The following is a 26,902-nucleotide window of genomic DNA, read 5'->3' as shown; positions in this document are numbered from 1 at the left end:
AGTTGAAGTCTTTGGATCTCCAAAATGCTTTATTATTTACCATATGTTGTTTCAAAATTACATTATTACTTTTTAAACAACAACTGCAGATCTGTAATTTAAATATACTGGTAAAAATGTACAGAAACATAATTTCTTTTAAGTAGTCGGTGGTAGAAAATGATCAACAACAAAATTTGAGTAATCTATTGACAGAAACTTAAACTGTTTATTCATTTTTAGCTCTCCAACAATTGAAACATTTCTTTTAATAGAGGTTAATATGTTTGGCAACAATAACTTTGCAAAAAACAAAAATCAGTAATAGAAGGTATAATAAATGATTTTTCCCCTAGGATCATTGAATGTTTTTAGCAATAGAAAGATAAATTTCCATTACACTTTATAGTGGATTTCTCACTGAAGCAGTTTACAGTGTCACTTAAATTTCAAATTTGAATAATGACTGTTGAAAAAATAGTCATGTATTAATTGTTCAACTGTACTAATCACCCTAGTATATATATTTATAGTATAATCCAAAGAACCATTATCCATGTACAGTAAAGCAGAGAACTGGATACCAGGAATTTTGTGTCTCATATGAAACCAAAGATATAATGTATGCATCATTCTAATATCATATAGTAACCATAAAGTCAAATAGAATCAGTAAACAACAAAGTTATTATACATCAATAGTTACATATGAAGTAGTTCTAATTTTCTTTCCAAGGCAAAAAACATGAGTGGATAAGCTTTAAAGCTGTATCTTTATGCAATTGTACTTTGAGATAAATGCATTGGCAAGATGTTGATTGTTACCTCCTGTCGTACTTGACACTGGATTAGTGCAAGGATGGCCCTTCGAAACCTACAAGAGGGAGAAATGTTTTAAGTGTCTGATAAAAAAGATCAGCAGAAGATCCAGTCAACATAGGAGGAAATATTCTGCCTAATCTAAAATTGTTTACTACCATAGGATCATTGTCAAGTTCTGATACCTGTACATTTGCTGCTGCTTATTCTCATGCTTCTTTCTCTTGACTTAATCCATGCTAACTTCTGGAGCAGTAGCAACTTTGTTCTCTTGCTTTTATCACAGATAGTTTGCTTGAAAATGCAGGCAGAAAAAGGAGAGAAGCAGTAGGCCACTGGCTTGGCAGATGGACAACAATGGCAATTCCTGGAACTTTATTATAAATGTGTAATCCTCACCATCAACAAAGAACACTTAAAATGTGTGATTTTCATAGTCAACTAATTTGCTGAAAGGTTTTTATTAACACATTTTAATGATTTGCTTGAAATGTTATATTAATCACAAGCTCGGTGTACATAGTGTATGGTGCTGGAGGAAATGGAATTGTAAGTTGTGAGATAAATGCGAAATTATAATCAATACACTATTACAATCAACAATAAAATTCCATTTTAATACCATATAGTCACAAAGAAGTCCTTTTCCACTACAGACTTTCTAACCACAGTGGCTTTCTTATCTTTGAAAATATTGCATTCTGCATAAAACTCATGTCTCCCTCCTCCATCCATGCCCACCCCATCCTGCAATAGAACCACTTACTTTTTATTTGCAATCACATAAATGCAGGGATTATAAAAGGTAGATGACTTTGCAAATAGTGGGGCTATGATTGCCATGGTAGGGGGAATTTTCTTTGGGTCTCCAAATGCAGACCATAAACACACAACAGAATATGGAGACCAAGCCAGCAGAAACATCAAAATCATAACAACAGACATCTGTAAACAAAAACAAAAAATGTAATTCTTTAATATTTTTGTTAAGGCTGTCTTAAATATCTATTTGGTTTCTTCCTCAAACTTGTATTCTGCCTAGTCATTCTTTTTTCTACATCTTCCAGATATACTGTATTATAGCAATGCTAATAGAAAGCAGAAGTTATAATCTGTGTTGATTAAGAATGTATGTTGTAGAGAATTGCCATATGGCTCATATCGCAGTCTGCAGGCAACCTCGGGTTACACAAGCTTTGACTTAAGTAATTCCAGTGTTATCCAAGGACACACAAAAAATACAGCCATTAATTTGCTCTTATTGCTACTCAGTCCTGTAGCCAAGTCCATTCTTTTTCTCTTCCCAAGTATCATACCTGGACAACTGCCACACCCTGCCTGGCCCCGAGTTGTTTCTCCATGCAAGTGTGGGGAAAATAAACTTTCAATCCCTTCTTCCAATTTTTCCTCTGTCCAAGCAAACAGCTTTTTAAGTATAAAATTTAGTGTTAACTTCCACAATTTTAATTCCTTACAATCTATACATAAAACTTTCTAAATGCCCTGCTCTGGAGCCTATGTTTTATGTTTAAATGGTATTGGGGGGGGTTTTGGCTTGGTTCAAGTTTTTAGGATTTTTTTTTTTTTTTCTTGAATTATAAGTTCGGTCGCCCCCCATCACTATTGTGCATGGCCCTCCAGAGCTCCATTTTCACTGGCTTAATCACCAAGGGCCGGTCCTTCGCTGTTTCCAGGGCAGTTGTTTTGAGGCCATCTTTTTGTTATCATATTGATCTTGTGTTCTTTTACATTATTTATTTAATTGTTCTATCATTTTATTTCTATTCTGTTTACACTCTTTTCATTTCTTCCATTTTATTGTTGTAAGCTGCCTAGAGTAGCCCCATGGAGAGATAGGTGGCAAATAAATTTAACAAATAAATAATAAAGAAATCTAAATTACTATTAATAAAGTTTTCAGTTATTGAATATGCTAAGTGTAGTAGACTCAGGTTACCCTTTTAATCTAAAGCCTGGTTTTCTCTCCCTAATACATCATACATACATACATACATACATACATACATACATATGCATGTGTTTGGTGTAAACATAGCAGTGTTACATATAAACGTTGTACGTCTCATGTAAGCCACATCACAAACAGACATTAAAGAAAAGTAGGGTGATGTGAAGAATTTACAATATAAAGAAGGTACGGGATAGAAAAGCATAGGAGAGTGAAGTGTAAATGATCTCCATGGAGATTTCTTTTTCCATTTCTTACCTAAAGCAAAGTATTTTTGTTTGAGAGAGAGAGAGGGAGGGAGGGAAAGGGAGGGAGGGAGGGAGAGAACATGATGTATATTCTAAGCCAATCTGCTTATTTTTCTTGGCATCATACACAGGATAATTCTGAAAGAGAAAAAAGGTATTCTCACATCATGACCTTACCTTTGTAACATCAACTTGATCTGACCAATCTATCTCAATGCTTTCTAGATAAGTGTTCCTGGCATATCGCTTCAAAGTTTGAGAGATATTGTAGTAACAGTAAAACATGATGGATAAGGGGACGACAAAATTAACAGCAATTACTGACATAGTGTAAGAAACAAAGGATCTGAAAGTGAAAAAGACCAAACAGATAACTGAAAAACTTTTCTTTATTGATAGTATCAACACAATTACCTGAGTATATTCTAAAATTATGTGGAACTTAAATAGCTGACATTATGGTTGATAGTTGATATTCTAAACCTAGCTATTTGTTGGAGTGGTTTAGGTAGTAATCTAGAACTTATTCTGTAGAAATTCTAACATTGGGCTTCCTCTCAGGTAAATATAGGCAAGATTCAGAAGTGTCCTAGCCACAATGACCAAAATAATGAAGTATGCATTGTGAGATCATAATGCAAGCTCTACCATTTTGTACTTATATCACTTGACACTACCCATTTGCCCCTGCTAAGCCTACATCCATGTCTAACACAACTGTCTTTGAAAGCAAGGTCTACCCAAAATTTCACACCTGTTAAGGACCCTATGCTTCTTTAAATTGCTTCTGCTTATCCATTGAGCCTTGAAAATACTTAGATATATTTTGTTGGCCTTTGTTTCCAGCCTATGTAAATATTCTTTTCTTCGAGACATAAATGAAAACAGTAATACTAAAATAAGTACAACAATGTCATTAATTATTCACCAGAGAACAATAAATGGACCCAGATTTAATGGTGTCCTGGATGCATCAGATTTAAACATTGTGGACAAAATTTTCTCCCTTAGTGATTTGTAAGACAGTTGTTCCCTTCCAAACTATTCAATGCTTGTTCAAATTTTTAGGACTTTAAGGCTTTGTGAGATCCTAACAGTGCAAAATTATCATCATGAATGTTGTACTTCACCATAAAAAGAACATACATGTCATTTTCTCTCCAGTTTATGGTACAGGTCGCTCCGGTTGGATCTGGAGCATAGCTTGCCCATCCTATCACAGGCATAGAGGCCCAAAAGACTGCATTGGTCCAGGCAGAAAAAATTAGGGCAATATAGTTGTGAGTAGTTAGTCTGTTACCTGTTGGCAAACCAAAACATCACTTCTAATTATTCTTTCCTATCATTTGTACCATTCTATTCAAAAGCAAAGAATACAAAAGTTACAATGAAAATTTTATTAATACACAAATCAAATGTAATAATTATTGAAATATTAAATTCATGTTCATATCCATACAATATCTAAACAGCTAACTTCCCTCATTGAAAATTGCATATTTTTTGTGTTATAAAGATGATATGGTATGATATAATATGATATACTGTATGTTCATACGCACACATTTACAAACATTGATGAAAAAATTGACAAAGTTGCTGAGAACGTTCTCCTAACTGAAAGAATCTTTTTTCAACTTGGTGCCCTCCAGATAGTTTAAATTAAAAAAAAAATCATATCCATTTGTTAACTTGATGTTAGAGTAGTTGCAGCCCATCATGTCTAGAGATAACAAAATAAACAAAGGTTTTCCTAACTCATAACTGTGCCTTCAATACTAAATTAATGTATTTTCATTATGCTATACTTAATAAATAATCTCTGGATAATCTTCCAAAACATTGACTAGACTAGGAGGTAAGTTTAGCAAATTTGCTTCATCATATGCCTAAATTAAGTATAAAAAGGGGACATCAGAACAAAACAATCAAGTTTAAATATCTTGAGCTTTACAGTCTAATTCCAGTCTATCATAAACTACAGATGCCTAATTTTTTGATGCATTTGACCTATTCATAATAGGAACTCTCACAATATGGTTGCAATGGTTACACTTTGCTTAGTATTTACAAAATCTATATTTATGAAAAACGAAATGGATAAATATATTCCCAGCTAATTTCTGCCATTTGCACGACATATCTTCTTCAACCTTTATTTCTTGCTGAAAAGATGATCTCACTTCCAAACAGTTGGCTGCCATCATGCATCATTTTAATCTTCTAAAATGCCCAAAGATTATGGTGCTTGGCTTCTTAATGGTGTGAAGCATGTTATCAGAGCTTCCCTTGATAAAAGAATTTAGATCAGGTGCTTCAGGGATCTTGACAATTCAGTATTGAGATATTTTCAGGCACTTGGTATTTACAGAACCAGATTCCCAGGTCTATTCTTACTCTATAAAACTGGCTAATGCGATCTCAATTCTGTATTTGTTTTCCTTCTAACACTTCCAATTTGGCATACACACTGACTTTTTGCTGTCTTCAGTCATTCACAAATTAAGAGTGTAGACGGTTAAGAAATAGGAAATATAAATTTTTTAAAAAATAACCTTAATATCCCTCAATTGAAATCAGGTAGGTTTTCTTATGTAATCCTCCAAAGTACAAGAGCAAAATTAACGAAGCATACTTTTACAAGAGCAAAAATTTTTTTACATGTTTTGTTTCCACAATTCTTTCTGTTATCTACAAGCAACAGATAATGCAAGTAAATAGGAAAAGGAGAATTGGAAGAACTGAAGACCTGGTTCGGCCAGCGGGCCTGAAGAACCAGAATGGGATTGAGCCCATTAAATGGCTCGTGTGATCTGCTGTCGCTGGGGTGGGGGGTGATTTTATTATTATATTATTATGATTTTATTATATTAATTTATTATTTTATTGTTATGTTAATTTATTTGATTTTTTAAATTAGTTAATGGTTTTAAATGTGTTTTTTATATTTTGTAAACTGCCTTGAGTCGCCATGGTCGAATAGGCAGCAATATAAGTTTATTAAATAAATAAATAAACCTAAGCAGACAAAAAAAACATTCTGGAAAAAGTCATGGGAAACCATTTCAATATTATTATCAAAAATTTATATGAAATTCAGCAAGAGTCAAACTCAATATGAAGGAGATTTATACTTTACTACAAAACTGAGCAACTCTGTATGCAAAATTCGAATAATATAGAGTTCAAAATATGGGATTTGCCACAAAACAAATCACCAAAATCTCCATATACTGAACAACAGTATGCCTTTATTTCAGAATACTGAGCATCATACCTATTTGAGGCTTGCAGATGGTCAAGTAACGATCTATGGCAACAACAGTAAGCAAACCAATGCTTGCCATTCCAAAGAAGATATTTAAAGCAGCATAAATCTAGAATTAAAGAAAGAATACATGGTTTAAAATGTTTTAAAATAATATTGGTTGTTTTCAAAGGTCTGAAATTAGGCTTTTCTTTTACTATTAGCAGTAGCACTTAGACATATATACTGCTTTACAGTGCTTTACAGCCCTTTCTAAGCGGTCTACAGAGTCAGCATATTGCCCCCAACAACCTGGGTCCTCATTTTACCCTCTTTAGAAAGATGAAAGGCTGAGTCAACTTTGAGTCTAGTGAGATTCGAACTGCCAAATTGGAGGCAGGCGGCAGTCAGCAGAAGTAGCCTCCAGGGCTGCATTCTAACCACTGTGCCACTGTGGCTCTTATCAATGAAACATTGTCTCTTCTACACAGATATCTACATGACGATCCATTTGTTTAATGTCCCATTATAATTTTCAGCTAATTAGTAAAGCCAAGCTTAACACAGAGCTATTCTACTTACTTATTTATTTTATTATTTCATGAAATTTGGAGGCTGACCATGGAAGAGTAAAAATAGAAAATAATGAAAATATTTTTTTAAAAAAAGAAAATTTCATGTATCTGGATAAACACATTTCTAATAATAGAAGTTATAGCAAATAAGGCTCCCCAAGAGACCCAGCTATCCCAAAGCCTGGGAAAACAGCCACCTTTTAAAGGTTTCCAGAACATCCTCAGGATAAAAGACAAACTCATCGATAATGGATATTATTCCAGAGGTATGTGCCAACATAGAAGGCACACTTTCTGGATCCTGATAGATAGCACTACTTAACCAATTGGGCCCAAAATACATCAGCTATGCCTGATCTTACAGGATAGACTAAAACCATGGGAGGTAGGCAGTCCCTCAGACAACCTGACCCTATACTATGAAGGACTCTATAGATGATAATAATCAGCATCTGGAATTTCAAATGAGAGCTCACTGGCAGCCAGTGTAATCTTTATGGAACTGGTGTCACGGTTGGCATACTGAAGCATGCCCAAAATTGCTGTGGTTGCTAGATTTAGGATCTGATGTAGCTTCCAAATGGTGTCCATGGGCTGTCTGAGTAGAACACATTGCAATAGTCCAACTGTGAGTGACCATTAGAAGATCCTCACAATCTACAAATGGGCAGAATTGGTAAACCAGATGTAGCTGGGCAAAGACCTTGTGAGCCAAAGCTGCCACCCACTCTTCAAGCAGGATCTGGAAGTCCAAGGTGATGCACACATTGTGTGCCAGTTTTGAGGTAGAGTACAATCCCATTTAAGACTAATGATAGTTTTAAGATTGGGAGAGGGGAGGCAAAAGTCCACAACTAGTTGGCAGGATAGAATCTGAGTCTGTTTCTCCCTCCAGATCCACAGAACTTCCAGACAGGATTTCCTGTTCCTTGGATAGCCTAAGAGAACATGTAGAGCTCAGCTTTCCTAGCTCTTATTGTCAACAGTACTTCAGAAGAGGCCTTTCCTATAATCTAAGCCCAAATCCTTTTAACAGGAGCTACTGGGTTTGCGTTCATGACCACTGGAATACAAATCACATATTGTATTCTGCCTTTAAGTCATGCTGTTTCTTCATGAGATTATCGCAATCAACTATCCCTAGTAAATTTCAAGGAAGAACGAGAAGCAAGACTTTATTGTGCTACTCAAGACAGCCATCTACTGACAAATGTGATACATTTTGTATTCTAATTTGCACAGTCATTTTCAGCTACTAGAAAGGTAGTTTGGGTAGATTTTTGAAAGTGAAATAGTAACAAGTTTATAACATATGAAAAAATAAGATAACTTCCTGAAACTTGGAGAATGTGTTGGGACTGTAACTTCAAGAGTTTCCAACCAGAAATATCTCTGGGATAAAGCATGGTAGAAATAGAGCTGATAACAATTATATATTTTTTTTAATTTAATAATTCTATAATCCTAGTTCAAGACTTTTTTAATTTAATGAAAGTAGATCCAGTATATTAATTTACTCCTTCTAAAGCAGGAGACGGTTGTGATCCAAGTTACATAGTTACTCCATCTAGTTTTGTTTTTTGATTTGATATTTCCCATTAGTCAGTTCTTTTAAGAGGAGATGCCAAGATTTAACAGTCAGGTGGTATGCAAGGTGCTTGCTGTGTTATATTAACAAACAACCCTCTCTTCCCAGAAGATGAAATACTATCTGCTCCTATATGTATATCTCCCTCAAAAAAAAATCCCAACCATTCAAATAAATTAATATAAGTTATAATTAATAATATGATTTGTCAGTCCACTTAAATAATCCTTTTTATGAAAAGATTTTGTCTTTTTACTTTATGGACCAAGAAATACATTTTCAACAATTTAATCTATTTGGATTTGCTGGTCTTTTGGTAATGATTTCCTTCTAGCACCAAAGCTCACAGATATTTAGTAGTAGTTCTCAGAAGTGTGTTTTCACCATAAATGCACTAGTAGAAAAAGATGTGTTATTCAACTCTTTGTGCTAAAAAGAACTTGTAGAAACATTTAACACAGTCTGCTTTGTTATCTGTTTCTGAACACTGATTTGAACAGGGCTATATACAATATGTGTAATATAATCCTTTATTTTAATACTCAAGTACCTGGCAACCCAGGTAGCCAAATTTCCAGCTTCCATGCAGATCTGAAGCCGCAGACATTGGATACCCAATACTACTCACTCCAATATCCGTAAAAGCCAGGTGAATAATAATAGTATTGCTTGGTGTTCGAAGTTCCTTAAATTTAACGAAGATGCTTAAAACAACAATATTACTGAGAAGACTTATGACTCCTGTCAAAAGATAAAAAATGGAGAGTAAACTTTAGAAATTTTAGTCTTCATAGACCTAATCTGAGTTTCATACTACAGTATTTACAAAGAGACTAAGCTCATCATCATATCATCATCATCCTTTTAAAAATCTTATTAAGCATTAGTTTTGTGGCAAGTTGGCATAATAGCAATAGCACTTAGACTTACATACTGCTTCACAGTGCTTTACAACCATCTCAAAGTGTTTTACAGAAAGAGACTGTGAGTTTTAGTCCCTTCTTAGGCACAAAGCCAGCTGAGTGACCTCCCTTCATCCCTAGGAAGAAGGCAATGGCAAACCATTCCTGAAAAACCTTGCCAGGAAGACTGCAGGACCTAATCCAGGTAGTCACCAGGAGTCAAAACTGACTCAAAGTTACCAATAATTAAAAACAGGCTAAATTCACACACAATACTAAACTCATAATGCATCCACAGGGCAATTTATTTGGCTTTGACTTGGCAATGTTTCATGAACCCAACAATTATTATTTTTAATTGTAATTGATGTTTTATCATATGTGAACCAATCCAGTTAGATTATATCACACCATGCTTGAGCAGGCACAAAGTTAATTAGGTATTTCATCACCAGCTCCGTTTAGATCAGGGGTGCGCACCCAGCCGATGGGGTGCTTAAATCTGGCCCATGGAGCCGGCCTGGAAATATCAAAGGATCGGCCTGAGGTGCCTCTGGTGGCTAAAATGCCCCTTCCCCGCACCTCGTTTTCACCCTCCATGGCCTCCTGCAGCACTCTGACAGCCAAAAATAACCTGAAAACGGCCCCAAAAATGACCCCAAAACTGCCCAGAAATGGGCCACGTGGCACCTTTTCAGCCAGCAGAGTGCTGCAGGAGGTATCCATCCCGCTCCCTCCCCCACTCACTCCCAGTCTGTGGAGGAGAACTACAATGCTGATCTGGCCCTCAAAGAAATCCGATTTGACACCCCTGATTTAGAGAGTAAAAATCTATAGAAAATACCGAACATAATTTATGGGCAGAAATGCATTACACACTTGCTAGGGAATTCTAGAAGTTGAAATCCACAGATCTTAAAATTGCTCAAGTTAAGAACCACTAGACAATATAATACCTAAGTGTTTATATTCTATGATCTCATTATGGAAATAAAAAAAACAAGTTATTGTTAATGAATACATTACTACTGATTAGTTGCTTAATACAAATGTTACTGATATCATCTCAAAGAACAGGATAGAATTCCGTTTCCACCACCATCACATCACAAAACCACAATATGGGAGAATACAATACGAATCAGACAGGATGTATTTTATGGGTTCACACTGTACAGTGCATCATAAACTAACGACAATAATTAAGTTTGCACAACTTATAATCTAAAATATGATAGTCTATGAAACAATCAGTTCTGCAAATGCAGCTAATGATTAAGATACATTTTGACAGGAAGAATGGAAGGGAATTAGATACCTAAGACTGAAAGCCAACAATCTTACTATTTATTCTTTGAATTTGTTCTCTGAGGGAGAAAAAGCTCCCATCCTCAACATTTTATTAATCCCAAACATACACAGCATTTCCTTCTTTTACATGTTGGCTTCATTTGATATATTTAATTTAGGTTGGCATATTAGGTTGGTCTACACATGCAAGTTCCAGTGAACTCAACTATGCCAAGATCTAGCTAACTGGATTTAAAATTAGAAGTCAGGAAGGTGCTCTACAAAGTGTCAAATATTATCTTATTTACAGGTAATAGCATAAAAGCAGGGGAATTCCAGCCCTTTGTTCAGAGTTGCCATGCACACAAGCTTAGTTCTTTTGCATGCAAAACAGGTTTTTCCATCACTGAAGTACTACCCAGATTTTAAGTGACTATAGAAGACTTATAAAGATTAGCATGTGAAGAACTTTGGATTTGAAAGCAAGAAAATATCTTCAGGCTGTATTAGGGAGCAAAAGTAGAATTTGTCTGGAATGCCTTAAAGCGGGGGTCCCCACCCCCAGTCCGTGGCATATCAGAAACCAGGCGGCACAAACAAGCAAAGACTCAACCACGGGGTACAGTCAGCACACAAAACCACGCCCCCCCCCTCCAGTCAGCAGATAAATCTCTCTCCACGGAACCAGTCCCTGATGCCCAGAAGTTTGGTGGGTGGGGAGCTGCTGCCTTAAAGCAATTCTATCCTGAAAAAAAATACTTGGTTTAAAAAGCTGCACATAGAGGCTATTGGCATATCCCTGGGTATTCTGAAGTACCTTTTGCCTTCAGATCCAAAGAATAGCAATCCATTTTCACATTTCTTTGCTTATGTTTAATTAAAGCTGAAAAAAATGAAGTGATCATTTTTTTTATTAAGGCGCCTCAATATTTTATTAATCAAATGCATTCCCTGTTCATACCTGCTGCGATCAAGTATGCTGCGATAATGTTGTGTTCCTTCTGTGAAAAGGCTGATGGAAACTCACTAGTACTTTCCACAGTCATAGTAGGATAATTCCAAAAATGTGGCAGAGCAAAGAAAACAGGGAAGAAACTTCCAAGAGCTAAACACTGAAAGAAAGAAGGAAGAAACTTTTGCAATCCTTTTAAGATGAAGAGTTATCTTCTAAAAATTCTTACCGATGTCCTACTCTCTTGAAAGGCTCCCAACAGGATTCTGATTAAAGAAAGCAAAGGGGCTTACATTCCTAGCCTTTGGAAGGGAAAAGCTTGTTAAGTCAAACAAAGAACACTACAGAGCTGCTTTTATTTTCAATAAGATTTTTGTGTCTTGTGGTAAGAGATTTACTATTTTTACAGAACCCAGATTTTGAACTGCAGTCTTTAGCGTTTTATTAACATAATACTTCCAGCACTTTTAATAGCAAGTCATGAAGCAAAATAAACTCAGTTGCTATTAAAAAATGTATTTTTTTTCTGTTTGCAAGGAACAGATTGCAAATGCACACTGCAAACTGGAAGTCTACCTTGAAATATTTCTAACACATCTGCTATCAACTGGCTTACATAAATTTGGATTGTGAATCAAACATGGTTCTTATTGACTTTGATTGTACTCATGCAACATGCTAAACCAGTGATGGCGAACTTATGACAAGCGTTTCAAAGATGACATGACATGTAGGTAACATACCAGCATTCACCAATACCCAACACGTATTCTCAAAATCACACCCCATTTTCCACATGATTTTTGGAGGTTGCAGAGGTTGTGTGAAAATGGTATGCTCTCAAGAGGTTTCTGGAAGTCACACAAGAACGGCTGTGTGCTTTTGGGCAGTTTTCAGAAGCTGTACAGATCCTGGAAGACAATTCTCTGAAGCCACTTTAAGAATGAAGACCTTGTGCAATGCTGTCCATTCCTTGGTTCAAGTTTTTATATAACATCAATATTTTAGTTGATCCTATATTTATTTTTTACTATCTGCAAACTATCCAGAGTCACCTTATTTGTGAGAGAAGAAGAAAGGAAGGAAGGAAGGAAGGAAGGAAGGAAGGAAGGAAGGAAGGAAGGAAGGAAGGAAGGAAGGAAGGAAGGAAGGAAGGAAGGAAGGAAGGAAGGAAGATTGTTAAGAGCAGCCTTGCAAGAGTAGTATGCAGCCACCTGTTTTGTTTCCAACAAGCAGGAAATGAAAACTACGTAATTCCTTATCTCTATGACTAAACCAACATTTCATCATAACTTGTAGGGATTGATGGGAGTTTTCTCTATGATGTATTATTCCCATCATATCGCAAGGTCCTTAGTGTTTGAACTTTGCAGTTCTGACAGCTCATTTGGCAGTGGACTTAAACTGGTGATAATGGCCTAGGTCACTATTGCTCTTGGATCATAACCAGTTGAGGGCAGCTCTTAGATTTCACTGCACATTGGCCATCCTCATTCCACCACCAGATCTGCTGGTCCACAAAACATCACCCTGGTTTTGTCACACCTATTACGCTCATATAGATTCTTGCAATGACCTGTCCCATATCTCTCTTGCTGAGTAGGTAGCATCTACAGGGAGAGGTCCAATGATGTAATCAACTGTTTCATTTCTAGAAAGCTTCCAGCACTTGATACATAGTGGTGGTGAGTTGAGCTGATGGGCACAATTGGAGGTGTAAATGAAGAACAAAAATGTTTTGTGGAGTAACACTGTCCAAGGGGATGACATTAGTCCTTCACCATCTGGGGGTACCTTCTCCACACCACCCAATTATCGATTGGATTCCACCCATGCATTGGATGCACTTCCTTACTTGTTATTTTCTTTTTAATACCCTAAACCAGTGGCCCCCAACCTTTTTTGTGCCACGGCCCGGTACCGGCATCACAAAATGATCCACGGGCCGGTACCGGCATCAGCACGCATGACAAGGCAAGGCGAGCCGAGCGACCGGCCAGCCAGTCGTCCTCCGCTTCTCCCCGCCACCTTCAACTCCTCCTTTGTACCTTTGTCGATGGGCTTCGCTTCGGGGCGGCTTTGGGACGGTCGCTCGGCTCGCCTTGCCTTGGGTGCTGAAAGAATCCTCGCGCCTTAGTTTCATTCCAAGCCCCCCCCCTTCGATGAAACTAAGGCGCGAGGATTCCTTCAGGACCAAACGCCGCTTTCCAACCGGAAAAGCTCACCCGGAAGCACTTTCTCATCAAACAAGATGGCGGCGCCCAGCAAACCGGCGGCCCGGTAGGAAATGTTCCACGGACCAGTACCGGTCCACAGCCCGGTGGTTGGGGACCCCTGCCCTAAACCAAGAGTCTTCAAACTTGGCAAGTTTAAGACTTGTGGACTTTAACTCCCAGAATTCCTGAGCTAACATGACTGGAGGAGGAATTCTGGGAGTTGAAGTCCACAAGTCTTTAAAGCTGTCAAGTTTGAAGACCTCTGCCCTAAACTCACCTTTGAAGAAATGCCATCTTGAAAACTCAAGGTGGCCAAAACACCTTCTTCCTATTTTGCTCATAGCAACAACTCTGGGAGATGAGTTGGGCTGAAAGAGGTGACTGGCCTAACTGGCTTTCATGCCTAAGGCAGGATACAAATTCAGTTTCCATCTTTCTAGCTTAGTGCCTTAACCACTAGAGTCTAGTGGTTAGTGACTAGACCAAACTGGCTTTCTTTTCTATTGTTGTTATAAAATCTGTTTTAGTGCCTCAGTTTATTTGTTGCAGAATTATGACTGGAGGAATTCAGGATCAAATGGGAATGGACAGTATCTACGAGTTTTCTAAATTCTGGTACTTAGGATAAATTTCTGCATTCAATAGTTTTCTCATAAACATCCTATTATTTATTTACACAAGTACAGTACATCTTTTGCCTTCAATTCCAATTCATGATTCTTAGGATAGCAAAATGAAGTCTTCTCAAACTTTTAACTTTTCTGCAAAGATAACTGAAAAGAATGCATTCTTCCTATGTACCCCAAATTCCACTCCACTATTCGCAATTTCTTGTGTTGAACTTTAAGTGGTAGAGGAACTGCTGGCATTGTCTACGTGGATTCTCAGTCATCCAGGTGATGATTGTCCCAAAGGTGCTTTTTCAAAAAGGCAACAGGACTGTTTTTTCTTTGAAAATGTTTTGCTTATCATCCAAGAAGCTGAGGACCAATATATTTTCAAAGAAAGAGGAGCAAAGTATTTTCAAAGGAAAAAAAAAAAACAAGATAGTCCAGTTGCCTTTTGGAAAAATGCTTGCATTCTTCTACTAACCAATGATGGGACTAACAACACTTAATCTATGCTATACCACTATTTTCCTCTTTGCAGCTTCCCATTTTTGAGTCTCTTTTCTTTTTTCCTCACCCCTTACTCTTCTGTCTCATATCAACTACTACAGAAACTCAGTTCAGAAGGATTCTGCCAACACTGAAGCTGGCCTGAGCGAGAGCATTTTCTGGGCTTCAGTGTTGCCACACTGGAGCTGAGGGATAAGGAGGGGGGGAATAGAGATGGCTGGGGTTTGTAGCCAAAACAAAATACTTCCTTCTGGGAACCAAGGACATTCCCATAGGTGGTTGGTGAGAGGTGAGAGGCAACTGGATGACATGATGATTGGACCATGTGACTGTTTGGGGAAGGGGAAAAAACTTTTATTTTTAACTAGGTGAAAACCGCGGGAATATTCAGTGTTGGTTTTCATCAGCCTGTGCCAATATGATACATCTAATAAACCAGTTATTTGAGGAATCTACCTGCCTTGGAGTTCTATTTATTATGGGACCCTGACACATTCTTGTTGTAAAATCCATGACAGGGCGATTTGTCTTTTTGTCCTGTTTCATATGCCTATTTTTTTCTTCTTTTGCAACGAGGTCAGCGTAAAACATGTTTTTGTGTTAATGAAGGACAGAAATTGTAAGAGAAAATATTTTAAGCAGCTCTTAGAGGTCTTGGCTTTAGCAAGTCTGACCAATGCATTGTAAAAAGATTAGTTAACATTTTTACTGGGGAAAAAAGATAGTAAGACTGTATTTCAAAGCATTCTGCTAGATTCTAATAAGCCCTTGCTGAACACCATGGGAATTATTATTGAGTAAATACGTACAACTTTCTTTAAATTACCACTCCAATAAATTGATTTGTTAGATTCCCCCTACAATAATTACTATTCATATGGTTAGGGTAGTACTATTGAAAGCTATCAAACTAGGGACAATTAATGCATATGCATTATTTTTCCTCCTTTCCCGGAAGGACATCCGTTGCTTGATTCACAATGATGATACAGAACTCTTACAAATAATTTATTTTCAAAAATCTGTATAAAATGCACATGGGATACCTTATGCACACATAGCAATCTACTCATATATACAGACAGCACACTATACATTTCCTAATGTTACAGAACAAGGAACATTTCGTACGGCAGAGGCTTGAATAGAAAAATAAAAGTAGTCCGGAAGATTCTTTCTTCAGGAAACCAGAGATAATACTTGCAATCTCTCTCAAAAATTATCTTATGTACCTGAAACAAGAAAAGCATCAACTAAGCCTTTCAGAAACCCAGCTGCTTTAATTGGATAATTTGGAAATATGTTTCAATCAGTTCAAAAAAGGGCCTCTGAATAATTTGTTCAGCCTTATTATACATACACAATAATCCATCTATTCTTCGAATCAGGGCACAAAATTTATGAGCTGCTCATTAAATTAACTAACTTATAAGGGAAGCCAATCAAGTTGTGAATATATTTTTTCTGTTTGTCTTAAAACCTGTTATATAAGTTTTTCTACATAATCAAACATCACATATACTGATGATGCTTTTTTTCTGTTCGTCATTTTGACCTTTAAACCAGAGAGCTAAATTCAAGATATGGTCACCTTCACCTCACATTCAACATCAGACAAATGGAATTTAAGACCGTTGAGCATTATTCTGTAAAACTGTATTGGCTGCTGCAACTAGAAATGCTAAAATGTTGTATTTCAAATCTTAATTTGTCCTTGAAGATTTATATCATCAGGTTACTGGAATCCTTTGATACTCTCAGTTTGATTGTTTGCTTGCAACATTGCGTCATTCCCTCAACTTCAACCATTGAGGCAGGCAGGCAGCGACCTGCGGGCGGGGGGGGGGACGGGGTGGGGGGGGGAGCGACAGGAAAAGCCCCCTTCTGAGCAGTTTCTTCCTGTGCTGGTGGAGGGCGAATATCATCAGTGCCCTGATAATGTTACTGAGCTGGGTAATGTAACATCTGCAAGCAAACAAGTAACTCAAAAGGCACCAAGGACTCCACAGTTCAACCCTGAGCTAAATGTATCTTTTCTATTGGAACTTGTTAAGATGTTTTGATACATTTGGGGTGGATCTATAAATTACTATTTTAAAATCAACTACCAGAAATCCAAAATATTTTTATTTGACATTTTTAAATAGATACCTTTTAAAGCTATTTAGTTTCACTGATGATATAAGGGGATAAATTCTTGACATTAAAAACAACCCCTTTTAAAAAGTTTAAGAATAACCTTCCACTTAATGTCTCCAAACAATGACATAGATTGCAAGTCAGATATCTGTAGTTCTTCTTAAACCTGTTGCATATTAAAAGAAACCTAGGAACTTTCGGCACAGTAACACTTTACTCCTTCAACTAACTGTATGCTTAAAATTGTTTCCATTTCGTAGCATTCAAGTTCATAAGAAGTCTTCTCTTTACATGTCACTGGTGAAGCCATAAACTCCGTGTTTCCAGCAGTTCCACTCAGTATCCTCCTCTTCCTAACATGAAAACAAAACAAGAAAAATGAGATCGAGTCTTTAAAACAGTGATCCCCAACCTTTTTTATGCCGCGGCCCGGTACCGGCATCAGCTGGGCGCCGCAGCCCGGTACTGGCATCAACTGGGCGCCGCCATCTTTTTTTGATGAAAAAGTGCTTCCGGTGACCTCACGGCTTTCACCCGGAAAAGCTTTTCACTTTACGGAAAAGCTCTAGCGCCGCTCATCTTTTTGATCAAAAAATGAAAAGTGCTTCGGTGAACTTTCTGCCGGAAAAGCTCAGCGATGGCGGCGCCCATCTGGCGCGGTAGGACTTGTTCCATGGACCGGTACCGGTCCGCGGACCGGTGGTTGGGGACCCCTGCTTTAAAAGATGTAAACCTTGGCTGTGGCATTGTCTTTCACCTCAGAACTGCTTTGACTAATGATTTTAATATTCCTTTAGTAAAATTCAGCTGTAACCTTCCCAGAGTATGACTTTTTTTTTCCAGGAAAATGGCAGCCAATAGTCCTCTCACTGAATGTCCCCTACCCCAACACACCAAGCTTATTAAACGAAAGTATATAAAAATGAGTAATTTCCTAACTGCGCATCACTGTTAAAAACCGGATAAGGGAGATATTGCCAGGTCTGAGCAGAAGTCCAACATCGCTGGGTCTTCTTGAAGTGCTGGATCTGTGCCAAAACTCTGGGAATTTCTGATCCTGGCTTTTCAAAACTTCTACAATCCAAAGCCATTTCTATACTGCCTTAATGTCCTTTATTTATCATAACATTGTTTTGTAGTATATTGGAGTGTATTAAGACACATATTTATTCCCAGGTAACCAGGCAGGTTCTTTGAGCATTAGGACTGTTCATATAACTTAAATACTCATGCAACATGTTCTCATATTTTGCCATTGGTAGTGTGGAGTTCACATATCCCATTAGGAAACTAATCTTTTATGACTGATAAGGAACCTCTGATTACTTTGCAAGAAGTACTACATTTTCTTCTAAAGTCTGAAGGCCGCTAATTACCTGAGAAGCAGAACGTCTAAACCAGGGGTGTCCAACCTTGGCAACTTTAAGACTTGTGGACTTCAACTCCCAGAATTCTTCAGCCAGCAAAGCTGGCTGAGGAATTCTGGGAGTTGAAGTCCACAAGTCTTAAAGTTGCCAAGGTTGGACACCCCTGGTCTAAACATTGCACAGATAATACAGAATATGCCCACAACAAACAGCAAGATAGATAATTATTCCAAAAATGAGTATTATGAGGTTATGAATATACTTACCCCTAAATCCTCGGCCACCACCTCTACCTCGTCCTCCTCTGAAGCCTCCACCACCTCTGCCACCTCCAAAACCTCTGCCACCTCCAAATCCTCTGCCACTTCCAAAACCTCTACCACCTACAAACAAACAAAAATAGAAGGGGTCAAATGAGATTTTTTCAGTATCAGGTGAGTGAGAATAGCACAGAGAAAACAGAAGCGTAAATCAGGGGTGTGAAACTCAAGGCCCACGGGTCGCATCTGACCCATGAGGTGCTTAAATCTGGCCTGCGGGGCCAGGCCGGAAATAGCAAAGGACCGGTCCGCTGTGCCTCTGGCAACCAAAACAGGGGCAGGGACCCCAGGTGAGCCCCCCCCCCCCGTGCCCCCATTTTGGCCAGCAGGTTGCTGTAGGGGGCGTCCGCCCCATCTCCCCGGCCCGAAGAGAACTACAATGCTGATCCGGCCCTTGAAGAAATCCAGTTTGACATCCCTATCATGAAACAGATCCATAAAGTATGCAAAAAACATTCATAAGAAATTGTAATAAGACCTTTGCTGAAAGATAATGGAGCTCATTGTCAGAGATAGCACCGGTCTTTAAAGCATGCAACTGCCTTTTTTTTTTCTTTATAAAAGAACTAAGCTGTACCTAGGATGGGCCAGCTTAGCAGTGCAAGGAAGGCACTCCTTTTCATTTGCTATCCTGCCGCTATCCAAATAATGTGACTGGGATGACGACTTGGGGTTAACGGACAACTTAATCAGGGATTTGTCTTACGTGAAGGAAACTGAAATGAGCACTTCCCTTCCCACTATGGCATTTTACACAACCAATACAAGGGGTTTATTTCTTTTTGCTATAGCTGCTGCATTACCACTATTTATTTCAAACATGTAAATATGTTAATTTTATGGAGAATGAGATTCAGGATGCAGTAAATTCAGGCTCATCTGTTCAGCCCTGGATAAGTTACAATCTCCTTCTAAATTATTCTACTTTCCTTCACATTTCAAGTTTTGCCCCAAATCCAATGAGCAACCCTAGCTGCTTTCAGGACTGTATTGTTTGCAATCTTCTAAAAACACATTTTCCATTATTGCATATACTTGTTTGCTCAGTAAAAAAAAAAGTCTACCTACCTCCGCCTCGTCCACCTCGCCCTCCTCTTCCTCCTCGCCCGCCTCTTGGGGCTCCTTTTTCACCAGGAGGCCTTGGCAAAAACCTCTGCAGAGGGAGCAATTTTGCTGGGTCTATATAAAACTGAAGGAGAAGATCAGTGTTAAGACTTTGCCATGCTTTTGCTTTTGGCTTAAATGTTGCTGTTTTGTTGAACCAATTAAAAATACAGGTAGCCCTCAAGTTACGGCCACAACTGAGCCCAAAATGTATATTGCTAAGTGAAACATTTAAGGGAGTTTGCCCAATTTTACAACTTTTCTTGCCTCAGATGTTAAGTGAATTTGTTAAGTTAGAAACATGACTGTTAAGTAAAATTGGTTTCCTCATTGTGTAGTAACAATAGAGATCCTGTAGAGGGAGCACGCAGCATACTGCTGTACCTAATACACATGGGCCTCTGCATTATCTTACTCCCTGTCCCATGCTGGTAAGTCCTGGACTTGTACAATGAACTCATTTATTAACATTACCATTATTCTTAAGGATTGATGGGGGTTTTCACCAATCCTAATGCTGTACCTATGTTGCTTTTTGCTACTTATAAAGAACCATATAAAAGGAATAAATGCTGCCCAGGCAGTCAAACATCTTGGCACCTTGCACAATGACTGGTCTTTGAACTCCATCATCACTGATCTTGCTTATCAGAAGATCCCAAAAGGTGATCACAAGATCCTGGGACGCTACACCTGTCATGAACATGAACCACTTGCCAAGCACCTGGATTCTGATCATGTGACATGGGGATGCTGCAATGGTCATAAGCGTGAAAAATGGTCATATGTCACTTTTTCAGTGCCCTTGTAACTTTCAATGGTCACTAAATGAACTGTTGTAAGTCGAGGAATACCTGTAATCATGATTTCAACTGAGATAAATGCAATAAATTAGCCACAAGTAAATCAACCCATGCTTCTTTCAAGAGTGCTGGACTGCACATCAAGTAGGCTTAATCAAAGACAAATTAAATCACACTGTACAATAAACAAGATGCAATCCTTTGGTTTTGCTTTTTTGGGATGTGTGTGTGTGTGTACAGATCCATCACTGGGAGGCAAGTGTGAGACATATCATTTTTGACATCCCAACTTTTGCAAAATTCACAACTTTTCTCTTCCCTTTTAGAAGGTTACTGCAAAACAAGGGGCTGCAATTATTACCCTGATGAAAATTAAAAATGAGATTACTGATCAGAAGTACTGCAGAGCTAACCCTCAGATTTAAGCCCCAGGGAATCCAAGAATGACTAATAGAACCAGAGCAAACAGCAAAATGCACTACTGAGCATGAGAGAATATCACTGTTTAGCAGTCATAATAGTCATTAATTGTTGTGGGCCACCAGTTGCCACAACTGGCAGCAGACTCAAACGATGAGGAGGCTGGGGAAGGCTCTGATGAATGCTCAGTGTCGGACACAGAGATAGAGCTGGGGCCATCAGGCATTCCCCAGCCAGAGAGGTAACTGTCTTTGGACTCAGAGATAAGTGAGGAGGAAGAACAACTGGGGCCTGTTCCAGATGCATGTATGTGCAGAGCAGATAGGTGAACAACAGAGGACAATGAACCGGTTTGGGAAACAAAACAAACATGGACGCTGACTGGCTCTTCCCTGGCTTGGGAATAAATAGGAGGAAAGGGGAGTTGTTTGGTTGTCGCAGACAACCATTCACATTTCTGTAAAGTTTGCTCCTTGTTTCGTGAGACAAACACTGCATTGCCAGAACTGTCCATTTGTCTATTTGAATTGACTTAATTTACAGCCTCCTGGCTGAGAGCTCACAACCTTGCATTTATCATAATGAGCTGATAAGGACTATTGCTTCAGTTAACTTCTAGCAGGACTCTAGCCAAGGATTTTCTGTCAGTGAATGCAGTTAATTTCCGATGTGTAAATAAAGAGGGGTTTTTTTCTTCGTGGGGAGTCTGTTTCTTGCTTCTGCAAAGGACAGGTCAGAACATTAATGGAGTAAGTTACTTTTCCCCTGTGTGTCTCTGGGTGTGTCTGTGTCTGTGTGTGCCTTTGAATCAGTGTTGATTCCTAGCGCCTGCCTAGTCCCTGCAGTTTTCTTGGCAAGATTTTGGAAGTGGTTTGCCATTGCCTCCTTCCTATGGCTGAGAGAATGACTGGCCCAAGATTACCCAGTTCCTTTGTGCCTAAAATGGGACTACAACTCATAGTCTCTTAGTTCTAATCTGGTGCCTAGTTCAATGCCATAGATGTTCAGCGAACTGGCAGCTAACAAACCACTACTATTTTTTAATTATTATTTGTTAAATTGATTTGCTGCCTATCTCACCATGGGGCTACTCTCGGTGGCTTACAATAATTTAAAAAGAAGAAAAACGAAAGGAGTATAAACAAAAATAACAGAACAGAACAGAACAATAAAGTACACGATGACAAAGGAACACCACAAGAATAATACATCAATATGATAACACTAGCAAGTAGGATGTAAATTTCATGCACATTTTTAGAATTTAGACAGATATTTATGAATAAGATTACATATCACATAAATGGAACATAAGCAGGACTTACCTTTTGTAATTTTTTGAAAGATGAAGCTTTCATGTTTTCTGACAGTTTAACTGAAAAGTACTTTCAAAGTGGCTTAAGGAAAACTCGCATGTCTTTTTATCAATTTAATAGTAAATCCTCAAATTTTATGATGATCCAATAGGTAGAAATTTACAAAAGACTTTCTTAATCCATTCATGACAAGTCAACTCCATGGAGTGATCATTAAAATAAATATTATGAAACACAGGAGCAACAAACTAACAGCCTATCTGATGCTTTCTATTGAAGATGCACATTTTAAAACCTACCAACTATCACAGACATTAGAGTTCAATAACACAGGGAAATAAAAGTGGGCTGGAATTACGGCAACCCCCTATGTCTTTGTATTAAAATGAAAGCACAAAAGCACAAGCTTAGGGAGAAGTCCTCCATTTCTTAAGTCCCTCCAAGAAACATAAGGAGATCCTTAAAGCAAGGGACAGAGAGCCTAACTTTCTTTAAGAAGTTCATTAAGTAATTTCTTATAATATAAAATGACCAGATGAGGCTAAGATTTTGCATTAGATTCCAAGTGCAGGACAGACTTCCAAGAACGCATTCAAAAAGAATTTATTAACCAGTGCCAAAATAAAATAAAAGACATGCTCTCACTCTTTCACTCACTCACACACAAAACTAGTAATAAAACTTAATATAAGAGGATTTGTTTACACTGCTAAATAGGTAGATTCTTAAGAAAACATTGCAGTTTGTTATATCAAATTTTCAAGATATAGGTAGAAAAAATAAACTCTAGAATCTAAACAGCTAGCAAAATAGTAACACCAACTTACATACCAACTGAAAAGATATGTCAATATTAAATACAAAGTGCCAAACCCAACATATATTCCCTTAGTTAATGCAAAGGTCCCATCCAACACCTTGGCTGATCTCAATCAGGTAAGATCAGTCCAAATCACAGGTTGGATAGGAGGTAACTAGGAATTCTAATTTCATTGTTATCCGGAAATATAAATAACTATATCCACAAAATCTTCAGGAATTGAGATCAACTTGAAGAAGAGTTTATCTTTAATTTTTTTAACTAATCTAGAAGTTTGGTCAAACCAAAACGTCCAAATGTAAAACAGCTAATCTTCTCTTAATAGACAGAAAACAATAGTACCGACAGCTGAAACTGAATGTAACTTTTAGAACCTTTATCTTTTCTTGTATATAAATAAATAAACTATTTAGTTTACTTTGAATTTAGATGCATTCAAAAGTACACAAAGGATACAAAGTCTCTAAGTTGCCCAAATATTTCATCCACTTTCCCAATCTGTTCTTTATTTTCTAAATAAACTGGTGCATTGAAATAAGGCACTTTGTTTTCATCAGTGACACATTTACAAACAATATCATCTTCACAAGGATGCATAAACTGTCCAAGAACTGCAAAGAAGAATAATTAAGAAATTAAGTTAGCTAGTTTCTCTTGCTTCTTCCATTTTCCCTAATATTCAATATACTTACTAACTACACTTTCCGGAGGTCCTTGGTCATAACCGCCTCTATTAAAGCCACCACGTCCTCCTCCACGTCCAAATCCACCTCTTCCGCCACCTCTTCCTCCTCTGTTGAAACCGCCACCACCACCACGGCTGAATCCACCACGATTATTTCCACCTCTCCCTCGAAATGACATGTCTTCTTTCTGTTCAACATGCACAAGTCTAAAACATCAACTGAACTTCCAGTTATAGATATTAACCAGTATTATCAACTTCATAATACCCCTTAGGCAGCTAGTAGATAATACGGTTATTTCAAAGCAAGAAATAGTTTAGCTGTAAGTAATACTTCAGGTTTACGGCAATCATAGAAAATATGCACTTTTTACGCCCCTTTAAATCCTCCATGTGCTGACTATTTTAGGATAGAATACAATAAGACATCAGGTAACACCAATGTATTTTCAATGAATTAGCATGTCTAATATATTGGTATTAAATAGCAGTTTTGTCAGGCCTGTTAAATTCACAGGGTTAAAAGTAAAATTTTACCTGTAGTCAAAATCAAATTTAACTTTTCCTTTTGCCAGACTTCACCAGTAGAACATAACTTTATTGTCATGTTAAACTAAAAGATACTTAATATGTAAAAGTAAGACATCATATCTTGCTTCTATTTCTGATCGATGATCATAATAAATGTTTTGATGTTGTTTTCAAAATCTGGAGGGAATTAATTCTATGTTGGAAGAAAAAGTAGTATACCTATTCCACTTCTAGTAACCTATAAACTCTTTCAAAATATCTTCTTTCTTATGAATTATACAGTTGTACATCTAAAAGTTACCAAATGGGGTTTTGTAATATTGTTTCAATATGCAAATAAAAAACACAAGATACAATACTGTTGGCAACATATTTATCCATTTTTAAATCGTCTTCATTTTACAGATCAGCAAGAACTAATATAAAAAATGTCCACCCAGCTCTTTTGGTCCCCTGAAATGCTACTTCAAATGTCTGCAGTGAGACTTGTTTCTTCTAGTGTGTTGGAATACTGCAGTTCTGGTCACTACAGATACAAAAAAGATGTTGAGACTTTGGAAAGAGTGCAGAGAAGTAAAACAAAGATGATTAGGAGACTAGAGGCTGAAACATATGATGAATGGTTGCAAGGAACTGGGCATGTCTAGTCTAATGAAGAGATGGACAAGTAGATGACATGATGGAAATCTTCCAATATTTTAAGGCTGTCACATAAGACCTGAGGGCAAAACAAGAACTAATGGATGTAAACTTATCAAAGAGAGATCCAACCTAGACTTAAGAGAAAGTTCCTGACAGCGAGAACAATTAATCAGTGGAATCAGTGGTGGGATTCAAAAATTTTTACTACTGGTTCTGTGGGCGTGGCAGGGGAAGGATACTGTAAAATCTCCAGTCAGAGGTGGTATTTGCTGGTTGTCCAAACTACTCAAAATTTCCGTTACCGGTTCTCCAGAACTGGTCAGAACCTGCTGAATACCACCTCTGGGTGAAATGCCTTGACTTCAAAAGTTGTGGGTTCTTCAACATTGGAGGTTTTAAAGAAGAGATTGGACATCCATTTGTCGGGAAAGGTATAGGGTCTCCTGCTGGGACAAGGAGCTGGACTAGAAGACCGCCAAGGACCCTTCCAACGTTATTTTGTACTCTAACCCAGGGGTCTCCAACCTTGGCAAAGCAAAACAAGGCAAAGCTGGCTGAGAAACTCTGGGAGTTGAAGTCCACAAGTCTGAAAGTTGCCAAGATTGGAGACCCCTGCTTCTAACCAATGGAAAATGTGTGAAGCGAGCAGCTGAGATAATGCTAAATAGAACACCTATTTCCTGAACCTCGGAGCCCTATTTTGTGCTACCTTTCTTAACCATTTTTTTCAAAATGCCAATAAAGGTCAATAAATACGCAGCCCTGGCTCAAATCAAATTTGGGACTCAAAGTCTCTGAGTCACTCGTGGAGAACTCCCACTCTGGAAGCCAATAGGCAAAAACACAATATTGTTTAAAAGATTTTCTTTTTGTTCAATGTTACCCTCCCAAAAGTGATGTTACATTCTCAACAAAAAGACACACGTACAGGAATCTTATGCGTGCGCGTGGGTATATATCAGTCAAACACAAACACACACACACCCTTATACGTTGATGTACGAAGACACCAAGGAGACTTCGGGAGATCGCAATGCAGAAGCAGCTCCTGTTCCCGGACAGACCTCCCCCTCCCCAAAACGGCGACGGCTCCCACCTACCCGAAACTTGTCCCCTTTCCCACGTGGCCGCCACTCTTTCTCAAAAGCGACACCAACCGCTCACTTTTGATGATCTCAACAAACTGCGCCAGGCGCTTGACCAATCCCAGGCCTTCTGTAAAAGACACCGCCCAGCGTTGATCACGTTTCCGCTTCACAACAATTAATGGAGGTTCCTCCCCCCATGTGTAGAGTGCGAGTCATTTGCAGCCAGCTGCAAGGCAGGGGTCACGCGGGAGCAAATTCACAGCCCCAACCAGGACCCCGCTAATATCTCTCATAGGTAATTGAATCTACCTTTACAGCAGGGGTCCTCAAACCTGACAACTTTAAAGACTTGTGGACTTCAACTCCCAGAATTCCTCAGCCAGCTTAGCTGGCTGAGGAATTCTGGGAGTTGAAGTCCATAAGTCTTAAAGTTGCCAAGTTTGGAGACTTCTGCTTTACGGTGATGGTTCGGTTGAATATCTGTTCTTACACCTATGGAGATTCTCAGTCATCCAGGTCATGATTGCCCTAAAGGTGTTTTTTTTCAAGAGGCAACTGGCCTTTCTGGTTTTTCTTTGAAGATGTTTCGCTTCTCTTCTGAAGAGCTGAAGAAGCTTCTTGATGAGAAGCGAAACGTCTTCAAAGAAAAACCAGAAAGGCCAGTTGCCTCTTGGAAAAAAACACCTTTGGGACTCACTCCTCTTACACCGTTCTTTCTATAATGATAGACAAAGAAGACTCTTTGTTTCGTCTTTCTTTCTTCT

At 38.1% G+C, this 26,902-nt stretch overlaps 2 protein-coding genes across 3 annotated transcripts; both read right to left on the bottom strand.

The window, feature by feature from the left end:
- Positions 1-3: 3 nt before the first annotated feature.
- On the bottom strand, positions 4-11,885 carry RRH (retinal pigment epithelium-derived rhodopsin homolog). Its single transcript, XM_026668633.2, has 7 exons — positions 11,579-11,885; positions 8,976-9,166; positions 6,293-6,392; positions 4,162-4,315; positions 3,193-3,361; positions 1,565-1,743; positions 4-853 (listed from the first exon to the last, which is right to left on the bottom strand). Exons 1-7 carry the CDS (start codon positions 11,661-11,663, stop codon positions 754-756), a joined length of 978 nt encoding a protein of 325 aa, XP_026524418.2. The 5' UTR covers positions 11,664-11,885; the 3' UTR covers positions 4-753.
- Positions 11,886-17,008: 5,123 nt separating this feature from the next.
- On the bottom strand, positions 17,009-26,498 carry GAR1 (GAR1 ribonucleoprotein). 2 transcript variants are annotated; one of them, XM_026668688.2, is made up of 7 exons: positions 26,151-26,498; positions 23,885-24,065; positions 23,649-23,803; positions 22,382-22,441; positions 19,798-19,918; positions 18,676-18,792; positions 17,009-17,395 (listed from the first exon to the last, which is right to left on the bottom strand). In XM_026668688.2, exons 2-7 carry the CDS (start codon positions 24,054-24,056, stop codon positions 17,379-17,381), a joined length of 642 nt encoding a protein of 213 aa, XP_026524473.1. In that variant the 5' UTR covers positions 24,057-24,065; positions 26,151-26,498; the 3' UTR covers positions 17,009-17,378. The 2 variants fall into 2 exon arrangements, with proteins under 2 accessions (XP_026524473.1, XP_087819080.1); XM_087962954.1 differs by having other exon boundaries at positions 26,035-26,164.
- Positions 26,499-26,902: the final 404 nt, after the last annotated feature.

The sequence above is a fragment of the Notechis scutatus genome, chromosome 4 (assembly GCF_049901735.1).
Source record: "Notechis scutatus isolate UNSWTSFEM ecotype Mainland chromosome 4, rNotScu1.2, whole genome shotgun sequence".
NCBI lineage: Eukaryota > Metazoa > Chordata > Lepidosauria > Squamata > Elapidae > Notechis > Notechis scutatus.
This window is presented reverse-complemented; position numbering and strand designations above follow the sequence as displayed.